We start from the raw sequence: 23,028 nt of genomic DNA, 5'->3' as shown, positions 1-23,028 counted from the left end.
CGAACAGTGCGGTGCGGTGCGGCTGGCTGGCGGTGCGGTGGTGCTGCGATGGGACAGCAGCGGCAGGAGCAGCAGCAGGAGCCGCTTCGGGAACGTAGGAGGTTCTAGGAGATCCGCGACGAAACGAGCGACGGCCCCCGGTAACGCCCGCGCGGTCACTGCGCCATGGAGCGGAGAGGTGGTGGCGCTGCACAGGGTGTCGTCACCGTCCTCAGGTCGCTGTGATTCCGACGCCGGCGGACGGGGCGGAGTTGTCGGAGCCGATAGATGTCGTGTTTACCACCAGCCTGTGTTGATGCAGCGAGGGGGCTCGGACCAGTGCCCCCTAGTTCGTTCACCTGAGGCATGTCGTAATGGCAAGAGAGGTAGGTTTCGGACGTCCCTCAACACCCCCCAAAAACAACACATGATCCCCGATTCCCACAAGTAGGCGCTCCGCCCAGAAGTCCCACAGGACACGACACGTCCACGCAGTTGGGCAACGCAGAATGAAGGGTTCCGGGTTCGAGGGCGTTCGATGGAGTCAGTGATCCCTGCGTTTAACCGATTTGAAGTCGGCATCCCCCCCAGTAACCTCAAAGGGTCCGTAGTGCCAGATAGTAGCCAGAGATCCTGCTCCGGGAGCATCGAGTCTTACTGACTCGGGGTTTTTTAGACCCGACAGATCGAGCCACCCTCCCCCGAGAAAGCCGCCAACCATGAGGCGCACGTGCGTGGGTGTGCGTGTGGGTGTGCGTGTGGGAGTGAAAACGTGCTAGTTGGAATTGTGGAGTTGTGTCCCCAACCCCACACACACACACACAGTGGGGGGGCACTCACAGCCTCTTTTTGCATCTCGTTGCGAGCGCGGATCCTGAGCGAGAGCAGATCCTGGAAAATTCGGAGAGGCGGCCACCCCTGTGGGCCGTGAGAAAAGTCCGGAGAGCAAAATCGCTCCTGGACCGCTGGACCGTATCGCGCGCTGTGTATATAGAGAGAGGGGCAAGGAGTCGGAGCAAAGGACGACCTACGGGCGGAGGACGGAGCACGGTGGCCACACTCCGCAGGGCGCGTATATATAGGGGATTGTAAATTTATTGCACTGTGCCAGCAGCGCGCTACTCCTTGGTGTCCGAAACGAGGTTACACGACCGCCGTAAACGACCGACGCTCGGTTCTAACTTTCGGTCATGAGGGCAGTGCACTTTGTGTCACCGAGTCGCGCACCGTTCGTGGTCGTCGCCGTTGTACTCTGTCAGACCTCTGTCGGGTATCGTGTCCCGCGCGTCCTGACCTGAGATTGATGTTGGGATAAAGTGTCCGCGTGAAGTGTTCAAGACTCGAGTGGCCATTGACTTAGTATGATGAAATCCGGTCCATCGCCAGGTCCAAAAAGCGCTAGCTGATGGCCGATAGGTCACGTTGTTGTGGCTGTTGGGCGACTGGACCATAGAAACGCATCGAGTGGCCAGGCCGCGAAGGAAGTTAGGCAATCACCTGCCAGGCAGGCTGGGGCCACTGGGACAGTGAATACTAGACGTGCAGAGTACCCGGAGTCTTGGGGATGCAGGCGCAAAAAAACAGGGCGCTGCAAGCTGCGAGACAATGCGCGAGTAAATGGAGGGCGCCCGATGAAACCCGTGGCGAAAATATAGGACAAACGAGAGTCTGGTCCGGGATGGTGTGTAGTAGTAGCGTTCTCTGAGTCGCCCGTGGTACATACGCCCGTCCCCGCGACAGTCCTGCTCACTCACCCGCAGGACTCGCTGTCGTCGTCGTCGGGCTCGTTCGTGGTTCGGTTCGACAGAGACGTGCTGCTTGCTCCAGAGCGAGACAGCGAACCCAGAAGAGTTGGCCGTGCTTTGTACAAACAGTGTGTGTGCACCGCCCGCCGTGGTAGCCGTCACCGAGTCAGCAGTCAAGCCTGAGGATTGGTTGGGACCTCCGCGAAAGGCTTTCCAGTGCGCTCGGAACGCAGCGGGTCCCTGGATCCTCCGGGGGTAGTCCGGGCACAAGTAACAGGTTTGATCGGGATCAGGTCGTCAGGATCTGCCGTTCCGTGAGAACATGTGGAACAGCATAGGCAGTTTCGTCCCATCCCATCCCGCCCCAGCCCAGTGGCCCAGTGTGCGAGGTCAGCAGCAGCAGTTGATGATGATGGTGGCGCACGTTCCGCATAATAATTAGTTGCTGCTGTTTGCGCTGTGCTGAGCAGTGCCGTAGTCAGCAAACAAACGGTCAGCCTTCCGACGGTTGCGTGTGTGTGTGTGTGTGCATCGATTTGACTCCGGTTTTCGGGTGACAGCCGCCGTGTGGATGTGGTCCGAAGATGTGGTCTGCAGCGCTGTGTACATTGGGCGTTTCGAAACCTATTTGGGGCTGCAACTGTTTGAACTTTCGCCAAGGAATGTCAGTGGTACGTGATTCCTACGAGAGGGTGTCCCGCTTGCCTTGCGGGACTTGCGTTTGTCCCTGCAGCGTCTCAACCAACTCCGGAAAATGAATCCCGAAGACCAACAAAGCACTTGCAGCTAGCAGCACCTAACTGATGCCCTTTCCCCATTTTCCCGTTTGTTTTTTGCAGGAGTCTCGTGGCAAGAGGCCTTTAAAAATCTGGGACAGTTGGCGCAATGTCCGTAAAGGTCTCGTAGTAGGTAGCTTCGAGGAACTAATAGTTAGAGGTAAGTAAAGGCACGGGTTGCAGAAGCAGCAGCAGCAGCAGCAGCAGTCCACAGGAGTAACCTACGCATAACCTATCCGCGTGTTGTGCAACGAAGCGGCCACACGCGGGCCCGAGTGCGGATGCATGTAAGAATTCTGTCACTCCCTGGTGTCGTCGCAGGACGGGGAAGCAGAGCAGCAGCAGGACCACCACCGCCGTGTTCTGGCGAGTAAGATGCAAGTGACCGAGTAACGGAAAGTAGGCCAAACTAGGGCACACCGAAACTGCCATTGCCAATTACGTTCCCCACGCAGCGCGCGCTGTGTCTTCGTGGAGCGTGGAGCACATCGCAGGAAAGCTCTCGGTTCGGGGAGAGCCAGCCAGGAGCCACAGTGCGAGAAGAGTGTACGTGCAAACGAGCGTGCGTTGAAAATGAGTGACGGGTTTTTGCGTGTGTAGGTGTTGTTGGTGAGTGTCTCTCTCTCGAGAGAGAAAGAGAGTGACGAGAGAGTGGCTCCACGATGGGGACGAAGGTGCAAAGAAAAGCTGTCCCCGAGCTGTACACACTCCGCCTGGCAGTGCCACCATTATTCAAACGTTCGGTCGTTCGGTCGCTGTCGAAATGTGTGCCTCGAGATGTGTCCCAGTGTCCAGTGGCTTTACAACAACTTGCTACACCTAGGCTCGGTCGCTCGGTAGCGGTTCGAACGGACAAACCCAAGTTGGGGCCAAAGGTGGTGGCCGCTGCTACTGCTGCTGGTCCAGTGCGTGTGCGACAATCAATATTGTCGGAGCCATTGGCCGACTCGTTTCGGAGGTTTTAGCCCTGCTATCAAGCGCATCGACGACCTGTGTTACCGACCTCTGTGCTTCGCTGTTATCTGCTGCTGCTCCTGCTGCTGCTGCTGACAAACGTTTGTCAAACGCGCGGGGCCCTACCCTGTTCCCCGTTGTAGAACGACCAGTGTTGATAATACGTGTGTGTGTGTGTGTTTGTTCTTTTTTCTTCCCTTCCGACGGCGCACAGGGAAAGATAAATTAGGAGTGCCAGCCTCCGAACCAGTGCGATTAGTGTTGGAATGTGACGGAACGCAGGTGGAGGATGGCGAGTACTTTAGGACGTTAGCGAACAACACGGTACTGCTGCTGCTCCGACAGGGCGAGCGCTGGTACCCGACCGGTGTCGATGTGATCAAGGCTGGTAAGTAGCGGCGGCCCCAGGCCGTGTGGATTTGCACCACGTTCTAACTTTCCCCGTCTTTCTTTTCCGATTCGGCCGGACGCGCCACATCCTATACCAGCCATATCAGCAATACCAAAGATCGTTTGCGAGACTATACATGCGTTGGAGCTGCAGGATGAAACACCCTCTTGGAAGATTATGGATAACAAGGGTCGAGTTACTGTTGTGCTGCACTGGGATCAACGGCAAGGCGGCGGCCAAGGAGGCGGAGGTCAGGGAAGCTCAGGCAGCGGCGGCGGCGGACCAGGATCCGTTTCACTGGGCACTGGCGGTGTCGGTGGTGGTGGGCTAAGCAACGGGCCGACCGGGGACAAGTTTTCGCCCTCGAAGAAGAGTCTCTCGACGCAAAGCTCGATCGACAAGTCGTCCATTGCGGGCCAGGTGCCGCGCTTTCCGAGCCCGCAGATCACCGTGATCAACCACGATGATCCGCAGTCCCAGATCTACCACTCGGCCCGGCGGCTCTCCAAGCAGGGCGGCTCGTTCGACAGCGCCGTCGGGGCGGTGCACGTGCACACGCCCGAGTGCGCCCACCACGCGCACATGCCAACCCGCGCCGGTAGCCCCGGGGCGACCGAATGTGACTTCCACTGCTGCGCCCTGCACGAGGAGGGCCGCAAGATCGCGGTCCACAAGAACGTGGCCACCTCCCCGATCCAGGACGGATCCGCCAGTCCGCAGCCACCGCCGAGCAGCATGTCCGACAGTAGGCGAACGTCGACGACGAAGGGACACGTGCGCTTCCTCGATATCGGCCCCGAGCGGGACAGCAGCGAAAGTGAAACGGAGAACACGGTCATGGAGGACGAAACCGTGACGTCCGAGAAGTTTCTGCTCCTGATCGACCAGCTGTCGGTCGACCAGAAGCGCCACCTCAGCATCAAGGACATCGGGATCATCCTCGAGCGGCTCAGCTCGAAGATCCTGGACGTGGAGCGGCTCGACCGCGAAAGCGAATCCGACGACTGTTACAACTGGACTATCAAGGCAACGATACGCGGGGACGCGTTGCGCGAATTAGGTGTTATTTATAATGGAAACTACTACGCAATATCAGAGCATCCGGGCTACAAGGAGGAAAACGAGGAGAACGGCGAGGACGCGGAGGAGGAGGACGAGGACCGGTTATAAAGGTGCGCAGGTGTGTGTGCGGTGTGTAGTGGACCGGCCGGACACAGAGAACGGACGCCAACTTGTGACCCTTACACGGTAAGTTAAGTTATTCTAAGCCACGGAAGATTGTAGCTCCGAAGCAACCCGGCACCCCGAAGCCGAGGGTCTTCTCTTCAACTTCAGCCGCAGCCCGCTCGGGGCGCCCAGTGTCATGTGTGGGCGCCACTTCCTAGTGAGAGTGATTGTATTTGATCTCATCGGTCCAGTCATTCGGTGGGAAATCGAGTAGTAATGAGTCCACGCAAGCATTTTGTAACCGACATGGCGGAAGCGGAGAGCGGAGAGTGGAGAAAGCCAACCCGTTACATCGTTACAGACAGATACGCCACACGCAAACCACCCATCGAAAGGGCGCCAGCCGGCAGTGAGTAGAATTTTGTATGAAAACACAAAACGTCTGCTCTTGTTAGAGGTGTGTGCTGGGGGTCCTTGAGCACTCGCCCACAGGCCCAGGTGCTGGTAGCAGGTGCCCCATTCGTCCACCAATGTCGGCGTGTCTCTTTTAGTAGTGGAACGCGGAAAACGACCCATTTCGCCCAGTTTGGAGCAAGTGAAACCAAAGCTGGGTTACGCCAGAGTGAGAACAACTCGTTGATAAGAAATGTTTAAAGTGAACACGCAAACAGAAAGCGAGAAGCGAAACAAAATCACACATTGATAAACGGAACTAAAACAAAACGGAAGTTACGCACGCCGTAGTTGGGGCCGTTGAAAGGCAACAGGAATCAATACGAGAGAAGAAAAAAACCCGTTAAAGTACGAACGAGGGAAGTGATGGAAGAAAAGAGACAACAAAAAACAAGATGCTGCCATTTGTGGGTGTCAAGCGAAATCAACCTAAAATCGATCGATGTCGAACACGAAAAACAAAACGAAAATGGACAAATACTAGGTGCCAGAACATATTGGATTGGGGACGAAGCGGACGACGCGGAGCTGCGTTCGAAGAGGGCAGCCGGCAGAAGTAGTTGTTGGTAGTAGCGTAACATGAAACAAAAGTCACAATCTCAAAACCAAATAAATACCTAATGTTGAAAAACCAACAGAAAACAAAAAAGCGCACACCATAGTAATCATTTCATAAGCGAAACGGCGAAACATTACCTAAAACTGTGGCTAGATTATATAACGAAAATAAAAGAAAACATAAACGAAGCAATTAAATGAAGAAGAGCCACGCGTAAAACTGGTAACACGATAAAAAAAAGGAAAACCAATCGGGTATAGGCAACGTAGACGCTCGTTCGAGTGGCCATTATTAAAACGGTATTAATTATAGGTTCCCAAAATACCATGGCTACACTAGAATAACAAAACAAACAAACAAAAAACTAACTGTTGCCACACCGGGCGCAGTTGCACGCGGCAAGCCGAAAGGTCCGAAAGGGATTGCGATTTGCTGCCGGGATTGGTTAAAATGCGGTTAAAATTTGTACACGTAAACCCTTTTTCAAAGGCACACAGTGACACGGTGTCTAATACAATGATAGAGCGTTTGGGTAACGAAAGCAGTACAGTGGAATCAGTAAGAGAATTAAGTTTCCAATTTGGTGAAAACGGCCGTGCGAGCCCCTTTGTTGCCAACCAATGCCCACAAATCACCAAAAACCAAACCTAAACGAACGCTGGATAAAATTATCGGTAATCGGCAGAGCAACAGAGCGCACCCGGGGGGGTAGAATCGTTGTTATGGACAGGCAAAATTAGCATTCGTCGCAACTCGTCGTACACGAAAATGTCAAACGGTTAGATAACATAAAAGAAGTGAGAAAATAACGCATAAAAATCAATAGTAATCTCTATAGGACAAAACCAAAACGGCATACAACCAAACTTAAACAAGAAAAACGAAACAAAAAAGTTAAAAAAAGAATAAAACAAACGTAAATCTAATGGGAATTTGATAATTGTTCACCCAGTTCCCCTGACAGCAACCCTGAATCTCCCCCAAACACTCGGCGCAGCTATGCGAAAGACCTTCTACTCGTACCGGTAAAGAGAACTTAAGCCAAACACAAACATTAAAATAATTAAAACAGACTCAAGCAAGTATTCCGACACATGGGGGGGCGTATTAGGAAATAAAAACAAATCATCACACATACACACAAACACACACACAACCAGATGATGAAAATCCACCCACCACCATATGCGTTAATGGTATATGGTAGTGTAAGCGGGTGGTGACCGGGAGCGGAAAATAATATATATTATATTATTAATAGTGACCCGAACCCGAACGCAGGCGTTACAAGTCCTCTCTGCTGCTGCTAGCACGGCACTAATAGTGCGGCCAACAAGGAAGCCCGGATAAGTGCGAAGAAATAAAAACAAATGCAATAATCATTTTGATCGTCGAATGATTTGGTGAAATGTGGCACAGAGGAGTTGCTCGTAAAAGAATGGTAGAAGCTCTTAAGGAAGTTTAAGGAACCTTTTTTCCCACCTGTTTCGTTGTTTGTATTTCCATTTTAGCGTCGATTGAATTGATTTTGATTGTTAAACAAGGATCGGGCACAGTCGGTTCCAATCGAATGAAACAAGCGAACTCGAATCGGAATCCAGTAAACCGAAACAAACTCAATGTATTAGACCGTACACACGCCCATATACGGAGTTGTGCATGTACGTGTGTGTGTGTATTTGTATGTGTATGTGTGTGCGAATTGGGACAGAGTCCTTAGCAGAGGTCCGTTTAGTTCGTTGGCAACAGACACACGGCAGTAGTAGTTCCCGGATCAGATCGTCGCACTAGACCAGACCAGTGGTCGGCTCTACCGGCTCTCTTGTACTTTTGTGGATACTTTGTATACAGCGTACATAGTATTTTCGTGCATGATTTCAACAATCTTCACGTTTAATGCTGTATTCGACTAACATGAACATTTTGAATTGATTGCTCAAGACGACGATGCGTCGACAGTACAGAGTAGAGTCTTTAGGGATCCCGGAATCCATAGCAAACTAATTTATTCACTTTTGTCTACTGCAACCTCAACCGCTCGTTTGCTGTAAGTGCACCGCTTGCCACTTGATTTGAACTATACGTAACATATGTCCAACAACGAAGAAGTTTCCAGACGTTGTGCAGCAAGTTTACGACACTAGATCGGCCAACACAACAGTTCATTCTGTCAATTTCTCCATTTGGTTGGCGACGTTGACTAGGACGAAGAGGAAGGAGTTGATAATTGACGTTTATTGTGATACTTTTAATCTAAATGACTGCCAGTAGCGAAGTATACATGTTTAAGAAGAGTATTCTGAATTCATTTTCTGTTTCGTTGTTACAGAACAAAAAACTGCCAAACTCTGAGCAAAGCATTCTGCGTTCTTTTATATTGATCGTCATATCGTTGAAATGTTTTATATCAGTTTACAGCCCGAAGAGTAGGCATTTATCGATATTTATTACCGAACCGTAGTGTGTCAAATTCTGTGTGCCAAGATAAGTAGACAGATCGTTCATTCTGATGTGTTGAGTCTCTTATGGTTATGGAAGTTAAAGTGTATGGGAGAGGCTGATGATGATATAGAGAAAAACTATGTTTGCCAATGAGTGGTCACAATCTACTCCCGTAAAAGTACCGTATAGGACAATTATTTTCTCTGCTATTGTTGCCCAAACTCACACACATAATATCCCAGAACCAGGCAGAGCGACATGAGCAGCATGATGTAATGCACCTCCTTCATGAATGGGCTAGTAATACATAAAGGATTACAGTAAAACAGATACACATCCCTAACGCGAAGGAACGTATATACACACACAGACACAGACACACACACATAAATTAATATAATCAAAACCCCACTACGAGGTCAGAAGAGTAAGAATCACGCGATGACAAAACGAGTATGGATAGTATATTAATGGATACGTTAATTTGTTGATCCATTATATATGTAGGGAATAACGATTTTAAACAAAGAGATAAGAAGCCAACAGACACAGCTACACTAACATCACGGTATGAGTGCATGTAGTAGTGTTACCACTGGAGACGACCGAACAATGAGCGAACGTTTTCTTTACTAAAATATCCGGTTGGGCATCCGTCGTAACCACGTTAAAACAACGATGACCGCCAGTACTTAGAACTCCAGATGCCAGTATCAACGCAAAGCTACTAGCGCGCCCGCACTAGGAAGGAAGGATGTACCCACTTTTCAAGCCACCGTTTGTTTCGTTGGTTTCCGTTTGAGGCATTCGTCGGTGTTAGATGTAGTACGAGCATCCTCGAGAAAAGATGATTGTACAGTTTTATACGTGTGTACATTTTGCGTTTGTATTTTAGTCCTTTTTTTAAACAAACTAACATAAGTTTTCAACCTCAAATAAAGCACAGCAAAGCGTGAACTAAACACGGTGTGTGTGGGTTGGTGGCGTTTGTCGTACAAGCGGAGAACAACAGCCTGTCGGAAGAGGTAAAAAAACACACACACACACACACCTTAACAGGAAGTGCAACGAGCAAAGCACATTCACGAACGGGTTTGCACGTCGAATCGTTACGGAACGTAGGTATTCCCTGATCAATGAATGACATTCCAATGCACATCAATAAAAGCAAGAAACGTACCTAAGTCGTCTAAGGGATTTTGAGTGAAACATACATATAACTTGTATCGTCAGTGTGCAACGATGTTAGAATGGCCATGGCTGAAAGGACACACGTGTCTCTCGCATCAAACTACCGGATACGGATGCGAAAGGATATCAAAACACTAGCGGCGGAGGCTCTTATATGCGCACATGCAATCCACTAACGACGGCAGCAAACATCGTGTGTTGTCCACTGTCATTGGAATCCCCAACCATAGGCGTTGTCGAAAATGTAGCCCTAAGAAAGCAACAAAAAAAAATGAAGAAAACTGTAGACACATATAGCAAGTTAAATTATATCTGACACTGCCCTAGATCCTTTTACGAAAGCGACACTATAATAATAAACGCAGGCGTAAACAACACATAAACTAGAAAACGAAGTAATACAAAAAAAAGTCAGCCAAGATCCGCCTAGCTCCGTTCAAGAACTGAAGACACGCTACACACGCATGAAGCGGATCGGTAGAAACTACTTACACCGCTAGCGACAGAAGAGACCCAGTCGAGCGTCGGTGAACAAATAGAATGAGCCAACCAATAGCTATCCGGACAGTACAGCCTTCCACTCACGTTAAACTATTGGCGAGACACCCTGAAACACTCGGTTGAAGGAAACGGTATCGAAGAAAACACTCTCTCCTAAACACAAGCTCGCATCACAGTGCAGATACTTGGTGGCGAAAGGGCAGCAAATTTAGTATCTGTTAACACTGAACACACGCCGTACGTACGTTCACATTGAAGGCCTGACAATCCTTCAGCGATGCGCAAGCAAGCAAGCAAGCAAGCAAAAAAGCAAGCAAGTGGCAGGCGCAGCCAAACTGTGTGCCAAGGAGATGTTTATGAATTTAGAAAGTGGCAGAAGTAGGGCGCTGTTTCAAATGCAGAATAAAAAGTAATTGACATATAGCAAAAAAAAACTTCTAATACAAAACGATATCGTAACATATTTTTTTAAATATATAAAAGAAAAAAAACGTCAAAAAATAGCAAAGAGACAACAAACACGTGCGGAAACCGAGCGAGCGACGTAGCAAAACTTCTCGGAACATGTGAGTAAGTCAAACAAAACGTGTAAAGCAAAGTAATAATGGCCGATTGGTGCAATTGTGCGGCGTGGAGGACATGTACGGCAGTGGGAAACGGAAAAGGGGCCGATACTAGCGTTGGCCAAAGGGGATGTTGCCCGAAGTTTAGCAGCCAGCGAACCAGGCGAACCGGGCGCCCGAAACATTGGACGAGATTTTCGCTAATCTGCACTGAGGCCGAGCACTACTGTCACGAAACTGACCGAGACACACCTACACCTTCTCATACAAACAGACATAAATTAAAAATCGAATTCATTTAATACCTAGAAATATTAATCTAATTATTCAAGTATTCAAATGGAGCGAGGCAACAGCACGAGCAGCAAATGAGGAAAAACAATTGAGAGTATGGGCAGAACAAATAAGAAAGCTAAACAAACGGGTTTTGAATCTAATTCAACAAAGCAACAGAAGATAGCACACGGAAACAAGAAACCACGCGCGCCCGCGCCACAATCGCACGACGCGAACTCAATCACGCATAAATTGCGGCGCGAACACACACACACACACACACACATACATCCCAAATACACAAACACAACACAAACTAGTACATTGGGGCATGCGTGGTGCAAAACTACCAGCCAACGAACAACGATCGGCAAACGAGACAGATCCTTAGCGATTCGTTGTGAATTGCGTGGCGATTGGGGGTGATGCGAAGCGTAATCGAAACGAAACTTAAACTCACGGTGGAACACGCACGGAACGTGGACTAGTTACACGAAACCATTGAGCATTCTGGCGAGCATTAACCTACTACTACACAATGTGGCACGAATGTAATACGGGCGCACAAAATACTGGAATCCCGAGCCTAGCGAACCTCACGAGGTGAATAACTGAAATCGATACGACCAGTGGTGACCGGAGGCGGGCAGGCAAGTCAGAAGGGCACGGGAAGCTGCGGTGTTACGTTGGCGGGGGCAGTTGGTTGGAAGTGATTGTACTCGATCGATCGACCGATCGAACTCTAATCTTTGGTGAAGGCGTGTGTGTCTCCAGCAAGCGGTATGGAGTGGCTATGCACTACAAAAATGCTGCCGATGGGAAGTACGCAAGAACTTGACAGTATATTTAAAGATACAAAGAAAAAATAACTAATGTTTTGTATAGAATATTTCTGTTATATTATGTAAAAATTATTTAAAAATGAATAAAAATTAATCGCTTAAGAAGTTTAAAATAAAATTACAGTTCTTCGCGTAGTTTTCGGAAACGCTCGTCAACGTCAGCATTTAAGTATTCAAATTCGGTGGTGCTGTATCATGGAGTGGAAATGTTTCAGTTGAAACATGAAATGAAATATTTCATCGGTGCCCAAAATCTCACTTGCCTCATCAAGCTTTTGTATGAACCTTATCTTTTGTATGAACAGTACCCTCGAAAATATGTTTCAACACTAAATTGTTCTATAAGTGTTTCTTTTCAGCATTTTGCCCATAAATATTATCCTTATTGTTCATCGTTGTTTCGCTGTAAATGTGAACCACCCTGTACTCCTCCTCGGGTTCGCAAAGTAACGTCAAACGTCTCGTCTTTGTTTACTTTTGTGCTTGCTGATCGAAAGATGTTCAAATCGCAATTTTCTGCCATTGATTAATTGTTGGCCATACGTGTTTTTGTTGTTGGAGTGTGATTGCAGTGGTTCGATCTAGAATTTGTACAAAATGCTCAATAACCCAGCCAAGCTGACGGAAAACAGTGTGGGTTGCCGAATCGATCTGATGACGATTCCGCTGGAAGCACTAAGTCCACGGTCACGCGAGCTAGTGGCCGAGTTGCTTAATCAACGACGCATATTTACTTCCGAGGATGGTTACTTTCGCGACTGGCGCGGCGCTTTCGATGTAATCGGACTTCCGAAAAGCTATCTGGCGCTTGTAACGGCGAACGTCAACCCAACCGGTTATCTCCTTGATTTGTGGACAAAAGAGTCCGACCAGTGCAAGCGCTCGGCACACTTGGGCACCTTGCAACATGTCCTTGGTTACATCGATCGGTGGGATATTGTGGATGACACTTCAAAACTGTTTGGTGAGTATGAAACGAAACGCCGCTTCAATCGGTCAACAAATAATCCTGATTTTCATATGTGTCCCACAGAGCAAGATGCCGAACAGTTTCTGTTGAAAGAACAGAAACAACTGACGAAACAAATGAAAACTGGTTCGAAGGAACAACCGGAAGCGGACGACTACGACATCATCACGAAGGACGACACGTACGATCACAAACAGCAGTATGATGCGTTCATCCTATACGCAGACAGGGATATCGAATTCGCCTCGAAAATGGTGGACCGTTTGGAAGGGCGCGGAATGCGCCTCTGTCTAAAGGATCGGGATCTACTGGCCGGAAGCAACTGTGAGCACGAACTGCTGACACGGCTTATCTCGGAACGCTGCCGGCGGTTGGTGGTCATTTTTTCGAAAGCATTCGTACAAAGTCCCATGAACGCGTTCGTCGTCACATACGCCCAGGCATTGCAGATTGAAAAGCGGGTACGCAAAGTTATTCCGTGCGTTTATGAAGAGTGCGAGCTTCCACAGCATTTGAAGTACACGTTCCGCCTAGATTACACGCGAAAACAGAAGCTGTTCGATTTCTGGGACAAATTAGCCAAATCCATTAGCGACCCGGCGAAAGCTACCGTACAGGACGTGACACAACCGGTTTTGGAAGTTGATGCAAATAGCTTGAAAACATTGCCGACGATTTCACCGTCAGCCGTTAAAGTAAGCGACGAGGAGCCGACGACACTGATAGTCAAGATGCCATCCACACAGGAGATGAAAACGATTGGGACGAAAAAATCACATTCCATCTGGAGCCGACTTTCGCCGTTTAGTCCGCGAAAGGACAAGCTTAATCGCAGTATTTCTCAGCTCGCTGTAAACGAGGTCAGCCCGAGTTCGACCACCGAACGGAACCCGCCGAAGGGTGCTAAAAAGGGAGATCAGAAACTATCCTCGTTAATAGTCCGTTCTTCGTCCTCCGTGGCGTTGGCTGAGCACGAAAAAGCGGCATCGAAACCCAAAAGAAAATGGTACAAATCTTTGGGTCATAAAATTGCTACAACCGCGTAATGAAACGAATGGCTGAATGCGGCCGGGAAACAAATACAGAGTGCTCCCGATGGATACGAACTTTTTAAATAGTGAATCAGTTTGTAAGCTTATGATAACTTCCAGTGCCTTGGTAAAGTGCAATTTTATGTAAAACACAAAGATTCATATTTCGGGTGATGTACGGTATTGTACAAACAGGGAACGCGCAAAATAAAACTTTGGCTCTATTTTAAAACAATAACCTCCGTGATTCCCAATTCTGCTTGTCGAAGACGATAGCACATGGCGACGGTTACCTTCTGTCTGCTAGCATTAAAATATGTCTCATTTTATTCTCACTAGTTTTGAAATTGATTTAACACAATCACTGCGCCGAAGAGTACGGTTGTTTCACTATGACATTCATTGATTTGTTTAAGCGAATGTTTTCGTCCGCCGCACGGATTCAACTGCCGCCCAGAGATCGGGATGAGGTAAGATTTTTCAATCCTTTCTCAAGGTGGTCAGCGTCACCGGCGGAAAAACGGTAGTTCGGTGGTACACGGTCCTGTTTCCGGAAGATATGGTTCATAGCAGATTGCTTTAGTACGTTCACATTTTCGTCTATCAAAATACAGTCGGCGTCCGGGACGCTGCCCCGATTGCTACCCAGCCTAGGCACATCGTCCGGGTTAGGTGGTGTTGTTGCTAGAGATATGTTGTCACTGTTGCTGTCCTTCGCGTGAGCGCTAGGGTTGAACTCGTTCTCGTGGTAAGCGTCGATCAGCGGCAGGTGGTCATAGAGTGGGGCCGACCCATGCTCGAGCGGCAGCATCGGTTGATTGGCGATGCTGCTGGTGCTCAGAAACGATGGTGGCCGGTAATGACTGGACTCTTGCACTCGCGACGAAATGGTTTCGCCCGAGCTGTCCACCTCGGATATGGTGTTCAGCGGATACGACTTGGGATGGTGGCTACTTTCCTTATCGAACACGGCTTCCACGCCCAGGATCTTCAGCACCAGATGGGGATGCGCGAGGACAATTTTTTCCAACGTGTCGAAATCGATCATGTTCTCGGTTTGGGTTGAGCTCGATATTTCTTCCGAGTACTTTTGCGACAAGATCGACTTGCGCCGGTACATGGCCTCGGAGAGAATTTCGGTCCCATTCGGACTCGTAAGACCGGTCTCGGCGAACACATTCATCTCACGGCACCACATTTCCGGTGGATGGGAGCTACTTCGCGCCAACAGTCCGCTATCACCTTCGCGCAGAATGCCAACGACGCCATTCTGCAGGTTTGGTATCGAACGGGCCGGCTGAAAATGTCCCAGGTCCAACTGGGAGTTCATCGTGTTGTAAGTTATCTCCTGCAGAGCATGGATCGCGTTTCGAACCTGGCGGAAAACAAACAAAACGATCGCAACTATCAATCCTCAGTTTACATTTAATAAGTTTCGCACAGCGAAACAATTGAGTGAGAACCAACATCTATTATTGGTCTCTGAATTTCTTTAAAAATGACAAATTGCTAAAGGTAGCCACCGATCGAAAAAAGGTGGTTAAATGAAGCCAAAGCCGGCAGCATCGTGAAACTTTGAAGGAAATAATCTACGCCTTAACAACGCTGATAATTTATTCCACCGGAAATCATAAGACCAGTAATCCGGACTTCCCTAACCAACCGTTGGCGGCTAGAGCGATCAATTTTTTTCGAACTCAACATGCGGCTCAAACAAAACATCTAGTTTTGTTGGGGAGCAATCTTCGTTTGTGAAGGGTTAGACAGGATAAAACCAAGGCAAAGGTCGAGCAGATCGGTACGAAATCGGAATACTGTGTGCGAATAAAACGATTTCAGTTTAATTTAATGGATGGTGGCCAAGGGAAAACTTTCTCCGTTAACATGAGATTAAGACTTGCGCCCCCGGGCGCGCTTACCTCCATGCTGAGCGCGGCCATATCGTTGTGCAGGGTAGTAACTGGATTGTCAAACCGCTCCTCCGCCGACGTGCGGCCCTTTTCTTGCTCCTTCGTCACCTCCAGGTTGAGTCCTTCGATGGAATTGGCCTGGTCCACCGACGCCTGCTGGCTGACTGCCGCCGACTGTACCGAGCGCTGCCGTTCGACCCGTTCCCTAAGTGCCACCAACGAGCGATTCCGACTGCGAGCGAGATTGTTTGGCGAAACATGGCATGAATTAATAATTTTATTACTTCCCGGCTCAACTGTTATCGTTGTCGATGGTTTTTTCGGACGCGACGGCGAAAAATGGGCTCCCAGGGAGTGTACATAAAAGGAAGCTTGGAGACAGCTTCTTCATTAGCTGGGTCTATTTTGAAAAGAAGCGTGATCTGCTGAGCTGAGCTGATTTAATTGGAACATCTCATCCGGACTGCGTTCAAAATATCGTGTCCAATCCAGGTTAGCGTGTAATCCGCGTGGCACACTGACTCTGGTTTACCACCGGTTTTGTAGCCATAAACTGTCCACGTGAACTCCCCCCGGGTATTCGGTTCTATCGGCTCCTCGCAACCGCAGCCTAACCTTTCGAACTAAACTCACCTGTGCACCAGCTTTGCGTGTCGCGGGCTGGAACTCAAGTTGTGGGCCGGAGACTTTTGCAGTGCCGTATTCATCGGCGAGGCGGAGTTCGTCTCGGCGTCCGACTGGTTCTCGTCGTCCTCGCTAATGGAGGGCAGCGCCAGGCACGGGCCATTATTTTCCGTCTCCTCCTCCGCCTCGTAGCCCTCGCGCAGGTTGTACGTGAGATCATGCTGGATGTCGTTGGCGAACTCTTGCTGGTACTCCGGGTACAGTCGGAGCACTTCCACCAGCCCGCCCAGGTGAATGCTTTTCAGATCGCAGTAGGTGAGTGCCTGCCGAAGAGAGGACGAAAACCAGAACCAGGTGGTCCCGATGAGCCGGGCGAGCTTCCACGATGGGGACGCTCCGTGCGCTACACGTACCTTCACGTCCCCGCTGCTCTTCACGATTGTGTCCTGGGACCCGGTGTTGCCCGAATTGCCCTGGTTTCCGTGCAGCAAGTGTATGCTTATATCACAACCAACAAGATCTCCCTTGCCTGTAGCGGTAGGGAAGAGCGGAGTGCGGTACGGCGTAAGAGTTGGCGAATGCTAATTAGCTTTGGCGGAAGAAGGAACGCACGCAGATTGGACCTGCTTGCCTTCAGCAGGAAAGAATCTCCGCTGGGAGACCGCCACCTACCCAGTATGGCAACGACCATGTTGTTCTGCATCACTTCCATCGAGCCATTGCATATGTAGTAAATGTAGCTCAACGCATCGCCCTTGTGGATCAGGTATTCGCCCGGTGCGCAAAAGTTCGCTTTGATATGTAGAGACAGCAGCTTCAAGCAGCCCTGGACAGTGGAGTTCAAGCACGGCGGACGGAGAAGCATATGGTTTAACTTCAGCGGTGTATCCCGACGGCGGGCACCGTGTGCACGATGTGCACCAGATTGCCCGCCGGGCATTGCAATCCGAGCCCCGGAAAACACTGCTCGAACTGCAAAATCTGCAAGTTACTCTTACCTGCGATGCGGATTCGAAAATAGGGAGCTGCAGAATCTCGCGGTGCAGATGCATCGATATATCGCCCCGCAGCTCTTCGGGGAACTCCTTAAGGATCTGGAAACAGAATGTAAACAGGAGCGTTAGCTACTGCTTCTTTAACCCGTGCCGCTCTGTCGACAGGTTCATATAGATGTAACAGATGTGCAGCATTCTCGTTAAGGTAGTTCTACAAAGTTCCACACGCAACAAAAACCACTCCAAATCGACAAAGTTTTCATTCTATCGATACTGCTCGAACACAAGCCATAGCCCCGATATACCTATAGCACCCCTAGGAAGTTTTTCTATTTAGACGAGCCGGACGATAAAATAGTTTGCTAATTGTAAATTTGATGCATCTCATCTACAAAAACCGTTCGGGTCAAGCCAAGATTTGAGAGGATGCACTTTCATAATTTGAAATTGGAGCGTAACAACGAAAATGTTTTCGAAGAAGCCACGCACTTTATAATTTGTAAATAAATGTAACGCAAAATTCGATAACGATCCAACTCATTGTGGTTCATGGAACATTTGGTGTCTTGGAATCGAAATCGTTCGGATACGTTAGGTAAGCTCAATTTCCATGTTGCATAACTGTTCTCCGATTCCATTCCATGCGCTTCCCCGAAAGGGCTGTTCGCTTGGTGTCTGTTGCTCCAGCTGCTCGATACTAAGTAAATATACTTACGACAGCTGGTTCATTTGGATTCGTATGAACGACCGGCCGCTCTATGTTTTTGGCAACTCTCTGTTTTGTGAAAAATTTAACAAACACCCGAGCTAAGGAGAAAGTCGCTGCGTTGCATACAGAGTGCGATATAATATGTCTTCAAAGGATCGCTTTTAAACCTTCAAATTGCTCATCCATCCATATAAAAGGGTATCTGTTAGATATTCTACTGAACATATCTCAACTACGTCTCAAGATGTGAAGACCCCTTCGGCAAGGGCTAAACTGTAATCTTGCGTGCTGCCACGAGCTAGTCATGGATGCTGAATCCGTAGGGGAAGTAAATGACTACCAACCCCAGTTCAAAAACAACACAAAAAGCCGTTTCTATTAGTTCAATCCATTTTATATTAGTTTGGGTAAATTATGCGCACAGTTCAGTATGTGTTGCTCATCGATTAGATATCTGGATTTTACTTCTCCTGGTTCCAGCTAGAATCCTAGCACAATAAAATCAGGCTCTTAAATAAATTAAATATAAATATAAATTCTCAGGATAGACGACCATTACATATCTGCGATAAATCTGTGGTACTAATGTGGTACTAATGCCTGTTTTGCCCGGAAGCAACCGAAAAATGTTGGTGGTGTTATATCGAAACATAAACCGTGCAAACGTGCACAACCCGTGACCAGTTGGCCAATGGGGTAATCTGTTTCAATTCCAAACGCCCCCGGAATAGTAAAACTGTTTCTTCAATTAAAAAAAAACACAAAATGGTAGCATAAGGGGCATAAAAGTTGTTAAGCCACCCGGCCAGCGGGTGCACCTACCTCGTACACATCAATTCCATGATTAAGTGACCACATTGTTTGAAAGTAGTCCTGCATCCGCTGTTTCAGCTCTTTGGGCATCTGGAAGAACGGAGAAGGTCCAATTGCAGGTCCCGTCAGAAACCACCAAAACGGGCGCAAGCGACACGTTCGTAGAGTCAGCACATTCGGCACAATGTGCAAGGATATCGGTGTGGCGTCGAATCGTGTGGCGTCGTTTGTGAGATGCTGCACGGCTGAACGGTGGCTGCCTGATGGCGTTATTAAATTAAATCCCGCCAAAATCACCCGCCACCCGGGGTGGGCAGTGGGCTGGGCGAGGAAATCCTTGTGCTCGGTTCTAGAACATGTCGCTGCGACCGCGGGAACCTCTGTTCAGGGGGCCCGTCGTTAAGTGAGCTCTCTTACCTGATGCAAAGCAATGAAATCCTTCAAGTCACGCCACTTGCTCTGGTACAGGGAACGGCGTGAATACATTCGCTGAATTATGGCTGTCACGTTTCCGAACACTACGGCGTGCATAAGAGCTGGAAGGAAGCAGTTGCGAAGGGTTGTGCCGTATAATAATGGCAAGGGTGAAATGAACGAAAAACTAAAATATATAGCACCGCGCACCAAGCAGACTCCAGAGGGATCGGCGTAGTGTAAAAAGAAACCGACACGAGTCGGATAAAAATATGTCTTAAGGACTCGGATCGGTGGGAAATCTAAGGTTACGTGTCTGCACGTGTAGCTAGCTTCGAACGGGATTGAAAATCGATTGAAACCTACGATTGGTTGAGCGGAATGCTTCGACTGACACAAAAAGGTCCCACGCTCCAGATTCACACGATGGCCTCTTCCCGCAAAATCTCATTAGGCCACGGCTGCCCGTGGACTCGTTGGATATTTGATTGGGTTTACGATACGCCCTTTCACCGCCAGGATTGCCCACTGCCGGGACTTCTTTCGCCGCGTATTTGTTTGCCAAATATTAAACACCCACGAACGCCCAAAGAGTCTTTCCGGACTCTTTGGGTCACTTAGGCACTTCGCCGCGCGCCAATGTCTGCCGCTGATGCCGTCAATCTTCCACGTGCTCCCAGAATGCGAATGCGGAGTGGAAACGACCCCAAAACCCGCAACAGTACGTGGTACGCGTCTAACCTGTAGCAGGACATTTTCCGACCAAAGTTTTCTTTTTTCTACTTTTCGGTTTTCACACACTTTCCTCGCCAATTCCCGTTTCTACGCTCGCTTCATTTGGGGGCCGTATTTTGCGTTTTTTTACCCTCACCAAACTCGCCCAGTGAAATGTTATTCCACGCGCGTTTCCAACATTCTGTCATTTGCACCTATTGTTATTCCAGTCCGCCAGTCCGCCCTTATCAGACAGCTCCATCTTCGTTATCCTGAAGGTTGCTGTCGAAATCGCACAATCCGTCTGCTCCGCGGCTCGTGGAGGTTTAGGCCGAGACCGTGAGGCCGTTCGTCGTGAGTCTTGGTAAGAAATGGCATTAATCAGGATATGGGCAGCGCTGGGTTTTGTGCAAAACAGAAAATGAAAACCATTACGAAGGAAGCGGTGCCCAAAACCCAGGGCCCGGGTTTCCGGTTTTTCCGGCGCGTTTTTCTTTTCACAATTCCGGTCTACACTGCCATTTGTTATTTGCTTTGCGTTTCTTAATGACTTCTGTTCCAGAGTACTGTCACAGTAGATCTGTGTTCAGGGATCTCTTATCGTGCCGATCCGGTTCTTGAGACTGACACAAATCACTTTGCACGCGATCAGGTTCGTTCGTATGCTGTGCATCGGTTTTAGTCCTGGGGTCAAACATGTCCTGACCATGAGTAGAATTGTTGGGAACGTATCAAATTAGGACCCCAATCAAAGGGTGTTCTTGCGAGGCGTTCTTACATTACAATTCTGTCTTTCTGGTGTTTCTTCAGGAAACAGATCCCAAGCTGTGTCGGGTAATTATAGGCCTGCCTTTGTGTGCTGCAAACACTAGGCTTACCCAGTAACCTATTAAATCAGCTTACTTGCCGCCAGCCACGATAGAGGCGTGTAATAGGAAACATTCAGTTCGCCCTCGGGCCAACCGTTGTCTGTAAAGGTGTAGGTGCTGTGCTGAACACAGCCACACACCCCCCCCCCCCCCCCCCTCCGGGGGTAGACAGGATTTTTCAATCGTCGTCCTAAATAGTATTCCCTCGCTCGGATTCTCCGGTCTGGCAACGGTCGCGATTCGCACGGACTTCCCTTCCGAACTGGCAACTTACCTCCGATGAGCATCATGATGATGCTGAAAATTTTCTCACTCAGTGTCGTCGCCGAGACGTTGCCGAAGCCCACGGAAGTAAGGCTGGTGAAGGTGAAATATAATGCCGTTATGTATGCCTCACCGTGCGTCACGTTAGATACGGGAATTTTGAGTCGCTCCGCCAGCGTGTGGATCCAACCTGTGGAAGAAACGATAGCATAAGCCGGGGAACGGGACAAGGCACGAGGATATACGAGGATGGGCGGCCGAAAAACCCGAAACCATTTCGTAACAAATTTGTGGTTGTTGAACTGACGGGGTCTACCGGGGTCTATCTCCGTGTTATGTTTCACCCGGTCCCCCCGCAGCCCATGGACAAACTTTCCCAAAACTAAGCCACAACTTTCACGGCGCGGCGCGCGGTGAAACGCTTAAAATCCAGCCATGCCCCCGATTCATGATGAGGCTCCTGGTGGATCGCCGGGGCAGGAACCTAGCCCAGAGTGTTTGCTCTGGAATGATGCGGGGAAGTAATTCCCTTTGAGCGGTTCCCAACGTTAACTCAGATTCGGCGTAAGCAATGATTCAATCAGCAAATATCTATTTACTGTCGTCAGCGAAGCCGAAAGCCACCAACTAAAAGGGAGTCATCTGCGTTCGTCCCATTAAACCACATTCTGGTATTTAGCTGGGTGGGAAGAGAGCAGTCCGAGAGCCTCGGAGCCTTGAATAAGCATTTATAGCAGAGCTTCTTAGCAAATGTCTACCGGAAACCAAAACGGCGTGTAGGGAAACCAAGGTCGAAACGGATCCGGAAAGTGTAATAAAAGGCGTTTTAAAGGTATTAAAATATAAAAAAGACTATCTTAAGTGCCTCAGGGTGCATGCATGCTGTTGTACGAATGATAAGTTTTGGACACCAACCGGAACCACGTGATAGCAACTATTTTGCAAAGGTTAGATTATCAGAGATGGAACGCGAAACAACTTCGGAACGGCAGCCAGAATCATAGAGTAACGTGAAAGCTTGATGGGGGCGTTTTGGGAGAAATCGAAACAGCACCATCACTCCCATTTGAAGATCGTGGATTATCGATCCCTAAATTTATGCTCAAAAGTAGGCAATCCACATTCTACAGCACGGCACGCTTCTCATTCGGCATTCCGTAAAAATTCCGTCCCAAATGGCGGGCGACAATTCTCGTTACAACGTACATCGATGATTCCATTAGTGAATAATTTTCATCTGAAAATGATCTCAAATGTTGCCCAACTTATTGATCGAAAGATTTACGTTTGAACCGCATCCTCTGGCGGTTGGCTAAGCACTTCGATGGCTCAAACAAAGCCTCGACCAAAAAGAAAAACTGTTAGGTTCAGAACGGAACGTTTGCTAACTTTCAACTCTACGGGGACGCGAGCTGAGAGAACAACAATGTTTCATTACAAAACATGTTGAGTCTAATGGAAGTTTGAAATGGAGTTCAGATGAAACAAAATGCTCGCTGCTGCCTGGGACGCCTCGCTGGGATCAAACTGTTGAGCAGTTCTAAGTACAGTGCAGTACAGTGCCTCTCCAAAAGTAATTAGAAACGTTCTGGTTGGTTAAATTAGCACTCACGAGCTCATTTCTGCCCGTTCCCGGACACATTGGTACATTGTTACTCTCGTTGCACCGCAGCCATTGTGAGCCTGAGCAACAAACTACAACTACTTTTAATGCCTCCACTGGAAAAGATGGCGAACGTACACCCTACACTTTAATGCATGTATGTAAAACAAAATTGCCACTTACCGATGTCCCACTCCGCATCGTTAATGAGTCTTTCTTTCTCTGCAATCACATACCAAACGCAAGCCAACCAATGTGCAACTAAAGAGAAGC

The 23,028-nt window shown here is 48.8% G+C and overlaps 3 protein-coding genes across 4 annotated transcripts in view; 2 read left to right on the top strand and 1 right to left on the bottom strand.

Annotated features, from left to right (window-relative positions):
• The first annotated feature begins 353 nt into the window (after positions 1 to 353).
• LOC128267414 (uncharacterized) lies at positions 354 to 5,015 on the top strand. Of its 2 annotated transcripts, none has more exons than XM_053004245.1 (4): positions 354 to 365; positions 2,564 to 2,660; positions 3,669 to 3,842; positions 3,943 to 5,015. In XM_053004245.1, exons 1-4 carry the CDS (start codon positions 354 to 356, stop codon positions 5,013 to 5,015), a joined length of 1,356 nt encoding a protein of 451 aa, XP_052860205.1. The 2 variants fall into 2 exon arrangements, with proteins under 2 accessions (XP_052860205.1, XP_052860204.1); XM_053004244.1 differs by lacking the exon at positions 354 to 365 and adding an exon at positions 2,309 to 2,395.
• A 7,374-nt stretch (positions 5,016 to 12,389) lies between these two features.
• On the top strand, positions 12,390 to 14,055 carry LOC128269050 (myeloid differentiation primary response protein MyD88). The gene is made up of 2 exons (XM_053006396.1): positions 12,390 to 12,803; positions 12,873 to 14,055. The coding sequence occupies exons 1-2, from the start codon at positions 12,437 to 12,439 to the stop codon at positions 13,853 to 13,855; spliced, it is 1,350 nt and encodes a 449-aa protein (XP_052862356.1). The 5' UTR covers positions 12,390 to 12,436; the 3' UTR covers positions 13,856 to 14,055.
• Positions 14,056 to 14,180: 125 nt separating this feature from the next.
• LOC128269049 (potassium voltage-gated channel subfamily H member 8) overlaps positions 14,181 to 23,028 on the bottom strand; it is a 23,301-nt gene continuing 14,453 nt past the window's right edge. Inside the window, exons 9-18 of the mRNA XM_053006395.1 lie at positions 22,939 to 23,028; positions 21,163 to 21,342; positions 19,309 to 19,427; positions 18,901 to 18,981; positions 17,373 to 17,468; positions 17,047 to 17,200; positions 16,788 to 16,903; positions 16,384 to 16,697; positions 15,760 to 15,982; positions 14,181 to 15,215 (exon numbers count right to left, since the gene is read on the bottom strand). The exon at positions 22,939 to 23,028 is cut by the window's right edge and continues 115 nt beyond it. Coding sequence (XP_052862355.1) covers positions 14,283 to 15,215; positions 15,760 to 15,982; positions 16,384 to 16,697; positions 16,788 to 16,903; positions 17,047 to 17,200; positions 17,373 to 17,468; positions 18,901 to 18,981; positions 19,309 to 19,427; positions 21,163 to 21,342; positions 22,939 to 23,028 — 2,306 coding nt within the window. The 3' untranslated portion in view covers positions 14,181 to 14,282. The remainder of the gene's footprint in view (positions 15,216 to 15,759; positions 15,983 to 16,383; positions 16,698 to 16,787; positions 16,904 to 17,046; positions 17,201 to 17,372; positions 17,469 to 18,900; positions 18,982 to 19,308; positions 19,428 to 21,162; positions 21,343 to 22,938) is intronic.

This window comes from Anopheles cruzii, chromosome 2 (genome assembly GCF_943734635.1).
Source record: "Anopheles cruzii chromosome 2, idAnoCruzAS_RS32_06, whole genome shotgun sequence".
In the NCBI taxonomy this organism is placed as follows: domain Eukaryota; kingdom Metazoa; phylum Arthropoda; class Insecta; order Diptera; family Culicidae; genus Anopheles; species Anopheles cruzii.
The sequence above is the reverse complement of the archived record's forward strand: the minus strand, read 5'-3'. Positions and strand labels throughout refer to the sequence as shown.